Genomic DNA, 10,303 nt, shown 5'->3' with positions numbered 1-10,303 from the left:
CCGCAAAACACAAGAGAGAGGCTGACCGTGTGTCCGCGTGCGCGCCCCCACCGGTCCGGCCAGCCAACCCCCCGAAACAAAAGCGGACGGGCCCACCCTTCACCTGCTCGCTTTTATGCCGAAAGCCCCCTTCCCCACCCTGCAAATTGCTCCCCCGTCCCTCCCTCCCATTCCCTTCCCCCTTCCCAGGCGGACAGGCAGCAAGCAGCAGCAGCTGCTTCCTGCGTTGCGCCCACAGGCACGCACGCGGTCGGGGCACGCGACCCCCCCGGATTAGACCGCCGCGACGACGGCGACGCGCTCCCCGCCGACCGCCGCCCCGCCGCCAGCCCTAACCCCCGGGGCCCGATCCATGGACGCCGCGCCCGCCGGGGCCCAGCAGCTCACCCCACCGGAGACCGACTGGCCGCCCGAGCTCCGACTCCCGCCGCCCCCGCAGGCGCCGGGGATGGACGATTCGCAGTTCCTGGGCTCCATCATGGGGGTGCCGCCGCCGGACGCGCCGCCGCGGCAGGAGGCCCCCGCACCGCTCGGGCCCAAGAGGAGGGGGAGGCCGCCCAAGAAGAAGGAAGGCCCTGCCGCGGCGTTGGTCGCCGCGGCGCCCAAGCCCGCCAGGAGGAAGGAGGACGAGGAGGAGGTCGTCTGCTTCATCTGCTTCGATGGGGGCAATCTCGTCGTCTGCGATCGGAGGTGGGTGCCGTGCCCGCGGGACGCGTCCAGGGTTGCGAATTGCGCTCTGCCTTTTTCTCCCACACTCACCCGACTGCTTCTGCTTGCCTCCTGCTCTAGGGGATGCCCTAAGGTCTACCATCCCGCGTGCATCAAGCGCGACGAGGCCTTCTTCCAGTCCCGGAGCAAGTGGAACTGCGGTGAGCTTCATCCATCGCACTCGCCTCTTCTCCTCCTTGCTTAAACAAGCCCCTTCTCCTATGCCGATATTGTATTACTAGCTTATATATATACTTATTTGCCAACGGGAAGCAAATGTCTAAAGTTAATATTGGATGGCGAATATCATGGGCTGCTGTTTGATTAATGATGTTTATATAGAGCTGCTACCTCCTCATTGAATGCTAACAAAGTTAAGACTCCTATATTGGAGGAACAATAATACTCTCTCCTTCTCGCAATCGGCTTGCATCATGAGTTTGCATTCCATCACTTCAATTGGAGTTCCCATTCAGAACATTCCCTAACTAAAGATAGAGGTCTGAAATGAAAGTCGAATGCGTCATGTACGGTGGAGAACTGCTGCGTGTCATCCTATGGGCAACAAAAAATCCCGATCATCACACCCTTCTCACGCTTCATTGTATTCATGTATATTCTTCAGGGAGAGATTGTTGTACTAGGCTTTAGTTTAGTCAGTATGAATGAATGCTCAGATGTTGGCCCATTTTCTTCTATTCTTTCCAAGTAGTTCCTGTTTTATTTGGACAAGTTTTTGAGATGTGTCTGTGTAGGCATTTTGCATGGTTATGTCCAATACTTGGCTTTGTGGTGGTTTAGTTCTTTCCCCTCTTTTGTTATCTAAATAAATCTAGAAATTGGTTTGTTTTTGCATCTCAATTGTATCCTGTTGTTGTGTAAGAGGTTGTGATGATGACTGATGCAAAGTTCTGCAATGATTCTCAGTTAGTTTGGCTTAGCTGGTAATAGGAGACATACTTTCATGAAATTTTTAAGCTTGAATTCAATAGCTTGGCACTTGAAGTAAACCCACTCAACTGTTCTGTGTTTCTTGACATTTTTTATATTAGGTTGGCACATATGCAGCAGCTGTGAAAAGTCAGTGCACTATATGTGCTACACTTGTACATATTCCCTCTGCAAAGTTTGCATCAAGCAAAGTAAATTCTTCAGTGTCAGGGGGACCAAGGGCTTCTGCGACACTTGTTTTGGGACTATACTTTTGATAGAATCCAAAGATGAAAGCGCCACAAAGGTAAACCTCTAATTAATCTAAAAAAATACTCCATTCATTTGACAAAAAATCAGAAATACTCCCTCCGTTCCAAATCACTTGTCGCTTTAGCTTTGTCCTAAGATAAACTTTTCTAACTTTGACCGAGTTTATAGAAAAATGTACCAATATTTACAACATCAGATTAGTTTCATTAGTTCCACCATAAAATATATTGATAGTGTATTTATCTGTTATTGTGGGAATTCACATGTTGTGACAAGTAATTTGGAACGGAGTAAGTATGTTTCATTTCAGCTTGGTGTTATGTTATTGCATGCAATTTTTTTAGCAAACTCAATCATCTGCTCACCGTTTTTCTTTGAGAGATTAAATCTTTCACACTTATTCTATAATCTATACATGCCTTTATGTGCTGCTTAGCATCACAATCTCGTACGGTCCATGTGTAACGAAACTAAATAGTTCGCCTATTATTTGGCGCACTGTCTACACTCAAGTGACCTTTCTTTGCTATGTGTTGTGTCTTACAGGTTGATTTTGATGACATACTCAGTTGGGAGTACCTGTTTAAGCTATATTGGCTAGATCTGAAAGGGAAGCTTTCATTAACATTGGAAGAACTTACTAATGCCAAGAACAGATGGAATGTTCCTACCACTTCTGCTAGGAAAGAAAAAGATGAGTCATCTGATGACTTATACGATGTTAATAATGACGATGATGCTGGTTCTGACTGCTCCTCAAGAAAAAGAAGGCGAGGTAATTCTGCAAGGAAAAAGGTTCGAAAACGTTGCAAGGTAGATTCAGATTGTAGCATTGCTGCAAAAAAGGTTGAGCTTCCAGTTAAAGATGCTGGGGGCCTACCCACTGAAGTGCTAAATGAACGGGCACCCTTGCCTGTAGACACAAAAGTACCAAATGAACAGATGCCTTTGCCAGTAGACACGGAAGTACAAAACGAACGGGTGCCCTTGCCAGTAGACATGGAAATACAAAACGAATGGGTGCCCTTGCCAGTAGACACAAAATGGGCGTCACCAGAGCTGCTGGAGTTTGTAGGACACATGAGAGGCGGCGATCGATCTTTTATTTCTCAATTTGATGTTCAGACCCTTCTGCTGGAATATATTAAGAAGAATAACCTTCGTGACCCTAAGAGGAAAAGCCAAATTGTTTGTGACACAAGACTTTACCGCTTGTTCAGGAAATCACGTGTTGCTCACTTTGAGATGTTAAAGCTTTTGGAAATGCATTTTCTTATGAATGAGACTCCAAAAGTAAGTGATAATAGCCAAGTAACCATCAATCCAAATTTGGCTCAAGTAGATAACAATGGACACAGTGACATGGCAGTAAAATTGTCTCCTGATAAGAGGAGAAGGATGCATAGAAAGATGGACAGAGAACCACAAGTTAATCTTGAGGCTTATGCAGCTATTGATATGCATAATATAAATTTGATTTACGTGAGGCGCAGCCTGATGGAGGATTTAATTGATGATGCCACATTCTCAGACAAAATTTATGGTGCTTTTGTGAGGATAAAAATTTCTGGTGTTGGCCAGAAACAAGATATATATCGCCTAGTAAAAGTTGTTGGTAAGATATTTACTTGCATTATTAAAGTTTTCTTCTAACCATGAGCTGACTATTTTCTATTTTTTATTTTTTGCAGGAACGCACAAGGTTCCAGAAAAGTACAGCATTGGGAAGAAGATGACAAATTTTGCCCTTGAGATATTAAATTTAGATAAAAAGGAGATTATCACCATGGATACAATATCTAACCAGGCTTTTACAGAGGTTAGATACTTTTGCTTGGTGTCCTATTTCTTGTTTAGTTTGTGCTGCTAGCATTTCTTAAAAGTCCTTCATGTATAGTTTGTATAATTGAATACTTGGTCTATAATTGCACATGTTCATTCGTTTATGAGTAGGTAGTTATAGAATGATAAGGTAAGGTGAGCATAATCAAATGCCTAGATTTTCGGGCATATGGGTGTTTTCCTCCCCCAGTATTTGATTAAAGGCTTCACATGCACCAAGTTCTTTCTTAGAAGTTATGTTCTGAAATTATCTCTTTGATTTACTTCTGACCTAGTTATTGTTCAACGGATTACTAGTGCGCATCATAGTTGAACTACATCGGGTTTCGTTTTCACCTCCTTTTGATATCTACTTGTACTTGTGTAGGAGGAGTGCAAACGTTTAAGGCAGAGCATGAAGTGTGGTCTAATTAGCAGACTAAAAGTGGTACGCTACATGAGGCTTGACACTCGTGATCTAATTTATTTCTGGCCCCTCAGGCATGTGTAAGTTTGATTTGTGTTTGTTTTGTATTATTAACACAGGGGTATATTCAAGAGAAAGCCAAAATCTTGCAATCTGTAAGAGTGAATGATGTAAGAACTACTCAGCTGCATGAAATTGTAGATACAATGATCTTGTTTTGTTCATAAGATCTCAGATTTAACTTACTGCTATTTATTATTCTTACAGTGGTTTGAAAATGAAAAGGAAAGGCTGGGGCATCTTCGTGACCGTGCAAGTGAAACAGGGCGCAGAAAAGAATATCCTCTAGACCATTTTACTATGATGTGATCGCCTTTATTACTTACATGTTTGTGGTGCTCGTCTTCTTTATGGCTGAATTATCTTTTTTGGATCTAATTATTTGCTTCTTCCAAGATTGATTTTGGCTTCGTTTATAATTTATTATGCAATTCGCGGCTCCCTTTTCTTGTCATAGCTTTGCTGTAGGTCTGTTCATGCTAGGGCCATGCTTCTAATAACCGGTAATCTTTTGGTCTGGAATTGTGAATATTCATGATGATCAAAGACAGATTTATTTTTCTTATAGTATTATTGCACTGAACTTTGTACCCCCCGCTGGATGAATCTGTGATCCTTGACTGTATCATACACTTAGAGAATGTGTAGAAAAGCTGCAGCTTCTCAACAATTCTGAGGAAAGAACTCGCAGGATAAATGAAGTTCTGGAAGTGCATGTTGACTCCCATATGGATCCTAATTATGAATCCGCTGAAGAAATGGATGACAAGAAAGCTGGTATATATCTTCCCGAAATGTCTATGATTTATGTTCAGTAATAAATATTAGAATGTACTAGGTGTCTCGCGTCCAATAAATCTGGCACTTGTAGCATAATTTCTTGTGGTCTGTTGCAGTACGTGTCCGTAAAACCTTTAGTATAAGTTTTTATATTGTAATTTTCATGCAAAGATGCAATGCAACCTTTTCTTGTTATTACGGTAACATTTCACTTGACATGGCAAAAGATTTGCATTGATGTTGACATGACAAAACTTTCCTTAGTTTAAGTGTTGATTAACTTTAGTGTTTGAGCATTGTTTATTTATTATGTGCAGTTGGAAGGTCAATAAATCGGACAGGACCAGACACATCCATACCACGAAGAAAATCAATATATACATACACTATGCAAAACCATCCACAAAAAGTTTCTGATTCTGGCCGCCATCCAAAAAACTTATCCTGGGAAGCTACAATACATGGATCTGGAGCAGGAATAAAGTTTGAGAACAGCACCATAGCAAACAGAGCTATGTATGAAGCTGGATCACTTTCATCGTCTGGAGTAACAATGTCAGGTGACACGGAGCCAGAGAAAGTCTGGCACTACAAGGATCCTGCTGGGAATGTTCAAGGCCCATTCACTCTTTTGCAACTATCAAAGTGGACAAGTTACTTCCCACGTGATCTGAGAGTTTGGCTTACATTTGAGAGTGAAGAGAGATCATTGCTGCTGACTGAAGTGCTTTCGAAACAGCAGAAAGATTTCACTCAGGCTGCATCGCTTACAAGTAGCAAGGCAACATTGGATGGCACTAGACATACAATGAACAGCCCAAGTGTGGATCAGACAAATGCTCTATCCCCTGTTGGTTATAGTATGGCTGGTTCTTCTGGAATAACCGTTCAGTCTAATAAGTATTATGCTCCAGAAAGAGAGAGTGTGTACTCTCCGGATGATAGCTTGTCACTGTCAACTAGTTCGGTTCCACCCAAGGATGTTCATACTGCGAATAGCCAAGCACAGTGCCAGGCAAAGCATTCAGTTTTTATTCCATCTCCTGGGAATTCATATGGGCAAACAGACTTGCACCATGGTGGAATACAGGGAGGATACTCTGGTGAATCAAACCACCGTCACAGCAGCGGAGCACTATGGAGTCCAGCCACGGCCCACATGAGTTGTTGTGGACGTGGTAATGTGGAAACTCATCAGAATCAACATGTTTCGTGGTCGCAATGTCAACATGATTCCAAAGGTAGTTCACAGTGTGGATCTGTTAAAGATCTGAATTCAAGGCGGGATCTATCGAAAAATCTACCTACTCAACGAATTGGGAAAGATGTCTCCAGTCCTGTGTTTGCTTGGAGTCCATCTGAGTCTAGGACCGCTTCAAGTCAACATGAAGGCTCTTGCTTAAGTTCAACAACCAATCCAAACTTTCTTGATGAACTTCATTCTTCTATTGCTTCTGCAAAGCCAACGAGCTGTGCTCCAGCAACTCCTATTGAAGATAGAGCTTCCAGTTCGCCATCCGGCATGCTGAGTCACTCAGAAAGAGTTCCAATCTGCAGTCCGGATTCAGCCCCTTTGGCATCTGCTTCCGATATTTGCAAGATGGAGGAGATCATGAATCAGCAAAGAACACTTGAAGCGGATACATCAAATGCTTCAGTTAACCAGTCTCCTCAATCGAAGATTTTCCATGTATCCTCTCCTGATAACCAAGATATTGACCGTGAGGTTCCTAGTCCTACTCCAAGATCTGAGAATACATCACCTGAAAATGTCACTACTACTAATTCAACTGATTCAGATACACGCAAGGAGATTGTGAGTCAACAAAAAGTACCTGGGGCGGTTGCATCAAATTCTTCATGTAACCATTCTCAATCTAAGGTTTCCCCGGAATCTTCTAATAGCAAAGATCTGGAATGTGAATGTCCCAGTTCATCCCCTAGGTCTGAGAATAAGGTTCCTGATGCGGACAACTCACTTTTAACATCAGCGGCTCCTGAAAATCTACCAGAAACTTCTGCACCTGCTTCTGGTACATGCAAAATGGAGTTCGTGAATCAGAAAAAAACACTTGACGTGGATGATTTGAATGCTCGACTTCATCAGCCTCCTCATTCTCACATTTCCCCTGCATCTCCTCATGGCAATCATGATATCGGGCGTGAATGTCCTCCAAGATCTGACAGTAAGGAACCTCTTCTGGACGACTTAGTGATAACATCAGTGGCCACTGAAAATGTAATGACAGCTTCTGCATCTGTTTCTGATACATGCAAAATGGAGGAGTGTGTGAATCAGCAAAAAATACATGAAACAGATGCATCGAACGGTCCACTTCATCAGCCTCCTCATTCTAACATTTCCCCAGCATCTCCTGATAATCAAGATATTGGGCGTGAATGTCCTCCAAGATCTGACAGTAAGGAACCTCTTCTGGATAACTTAATGATAACATCGACAGCTACTGAACTTGTAATGACAACTTCTGCATCTGCTTCTGATACATGCAAAATGGAGGAGTTTGTGAATCAGCAAAAAACACTTGAAACGGATGCATCAAATGGTCCACTTAATCAGCCTCCTCATCCTCACATTTTCCCTGTGTCTTCTCCTGATAAACAAGATATTGAGTGTGAATCTCCTCGTCCAACTCCAATATCTGACAGTAAAGACCCTATTGTGAACAATTCAGTGTTAACATCAGTAGGGCCAGAAAATCTACTGACAACTTCTGTGCCTGCTTCCGGTACATGCAAGGTGGAGGAGATTTCAAATAAGGAAAGAACACATGAGTCGGATGCATCAAATGTTTCACTTAATCAGCCTCCCCACACTGACACTTTATGTCCTGATAACCAAGAAATGGAGTGTGAATATCCTAAACCAACTCCAAGATCTGAGAGTAAGCAGCCTCTCATAGTGCCTGAAAATTTAACTTCTACCTCGGCATCTGCTTCTGATATATGCAAGATGGAGGATCTCTTGAACGAGAAAAGATCACTTGAAGCAAATCCAACAAATGGTTCGGTTACTCAGTCTCCTCAATCCAAGGTTTTCCTTGTATCTTCTCCTGTTGTCCTAGATATTGAACGTGAATTTCCTAGTACAGGTCCTAGACCTGAGACTAAGGAACCTGTTGTGATCAGCTCTGTGTTAACATCAGCAACACCTGAAAATTTGACTAAGCAACATATGGACTTACCAGATGCTTTTGTATCACCCAAGTCTGGTCCACCAACTGGGGGTCCTAGACCTGAGATTGAGGCTGTTGTGGTCAGCTCTGTGTTAACATCAGCAGCACCTGAAAATTTAATTAAGCATCATATGGACTCACCAGATGCTTTTGTATCACCCAAGTCTGATCCACCAACTGGGGAGTTAGATGCCATGAAATCAGATTTTAAATGTGAACAAAATATTCAGAAAGAACTATACTGTGAAAGTGAATCTACTGTTCTTACAAGAGGGAACATGTTAATTGATCCTTCCTGTGGTGCTGAGTCAATTGATGTGTCAGATGTCTTGGAATCTTTAATGGAAGAACAAAGGTGTGGGACTTCGTACATGCAAGGAACGACTGATTTGGAGGACTTCCTAGCCACCTCTGCCGAGGAAGAACCACAATGCTCTAGCCCTATCCCATTATCTCCTTGGGGTGAACCTAGTTACTACCAAGGTGATGCTATTGATTCTGCACTATGGGGTGTCCAAGATGATCCAATCAACGATATGTGGTCATTGCTTTCTCCAAGACCTATGCTCCAACCTTCATCTGGTTAGTCTGTATGCCAATGCTTAGCATGTCCTGAACTCTCCATTAATTTTATTGTGGAATCATCTGTTTTCTCTCCACCAGGTATTGGAACTGAGGGGAAGGAAACTTATGATATCAACGAGGTAGGTCTGGCCCATGGTAATGATGAAATTGTTCAAAGAGGATCAGTGCCAGTGGACGATAGTGTGAACCAGGTGAACCTGGGTGCTCCCACACATTGGGTCCTGCCTGAGCAGGTAATTGTATTGTAATACCTGAATGGCATTTTCCTCCTATATGACTTTTCATATGACATTGTGTTTTTCCCTACTTCAGGTTCCGTCAATGCCACATGATATGTCAATATCATCAGTAGATGAGAGTACCAGAGTTGTAGGTTGGCAGCCATCAGCCAATCAGAGCTTAAATGAGGGTACTACATGGAGCACTAGCCAGAATCCCAACATGCCTAACAAAGAAAAGGCAGAGCCCTCAAGTAAAAGGACTTGGGAAGCAACAAATAAGCAGGAATCCACAAATTCCAGTGTTTCTGGTTCAGGAGAAGCCATTGGAAACATCAGAAAGGGCTTGAACCCACCTTCTGGTATTGCGAATCGGGGCGGCCAGCGGAGTCATCATCGTGGCAGGTACTCTCAAATCAGTGAGTCTTGGCTTCTTAGTTCAAATCACTCTAGGAGTAGGTCTGATAGATTTGGCAGCAGTGGGTCATCAAGATCAACTTCGAAAGGGCAACCTAGGGGTTAATGTAAATTTGACGAGAGCGGGAGGAAGGGTGCATCTTGTAGCTACCTGCATCCTTGATCTCTGCAGCAGAAATAGGTTTTAAAATTCTTTGTCATATCTTTCCCCTTTGTATAGGCTAATTACAATGTAGTCAACGGAGCGTAAATGACCATATCTGCTCCACTCAACTGTAGCAAGGAGTATATGTTTAGCATAGAGGTATGACCGAATGTGCTGCCCAACAAGTAGATTCAGCTTTTGGGCATGGTCTGTATCATCTTGACACTGTTCGATGGAACAGCCATTGTACCACCACAATCTCTTCACGCACTGGTACGCCTGATGTGTTGGAAACAGTGATGTCTGATTGATTGGTTTAGCTTCTGATATTTCTGGTGTTACTGGATGATATTCTCTGATTCCTAGTGTAGCTGTGCACCGAACTTGGTGGAAAGATGGTTTCTTTCTTTATTTTGGAAATAGCACTTAGAATTTTAGAAATTTACATAGAATATAGAACGGCTGCTCCAACTAAATAGGTGTGGTGTGTCGTAGACCTGTGTGTTGCCATGTAGCGAAGGTGAGAAATGAGTAGCTGGTTGTCATGTATGAACTTGCTATCGGTGCATTCGGTGGTCTCTGCCCGGTTTCATCTTCGTGCTTGCTCCGCTTGGCTCAGCACCACAGATGCACTCAACATTTTGCCTGTCAGCGATTGCTTCGTCAACCGTGTGTAGATAGCAGCATGCTGTTCGTGGCCGCCTCAGCAATCCTCAAACAGATGCCATGCGTATGATTGATGCAG

The 10,303-nt window shown here is 43.3% G+C and overlaps 1 protein-coding gene across 1 annotated transcript; it reads left to right on the top strand.

Annotated features, from left to right (window-relative positions):
* The first annotated feature begins 220 nt into the window (after positions 1–220).
* On the top strand, positions 221–9,899 carry LOC120647587. Its single transcript, XM_039924420.1, has 12 exons — positions 221–690; positions 790–869; positions 1,761–1,945; positions 2,458–3,526; positions 3,603–3,730; positions 4,121–4,180; positions 4,279–4,329; positions 4,427–4,497; positions 4,851–4,996; positions 5,317–8,775; positions 8,857–9,011; positions 9,091–9,899. Exons 1-12 carry the CDS (start codon positions 353–355, stop codon positions 9,517–9,519), a joined length of 6,171 nt encoding a protein of 2,056 aa, XP_039780354.1. The 5' UTR covers positions 221–352; the 3' UTR covers positions 9,520–9,899.
* The last annotated feature ends 404 nt before the right edge of the window (positions 9,900–10,303 follow it).

The sequence above is a fragment of the Panicum virgatum genome, chromosome 9K (assembly GCF_016808335.1).
Source record: "Panicum virgatum strain AP13 chromosome 9K, P.virgatum_v5, whole genome shotgun sequence".
In the NCBI taxonomy this organism is placed as follows: Eukaryota; Viridiplantae; Streptophyta; class Magnoliopsida; order Poales; family Poaceae; genus Panicum; species Panicum virgatum.
Note: the sequence above shows the minus strand (reverse complement) of the source record. Positions and strands in the feature narration are given on the sequence as shown.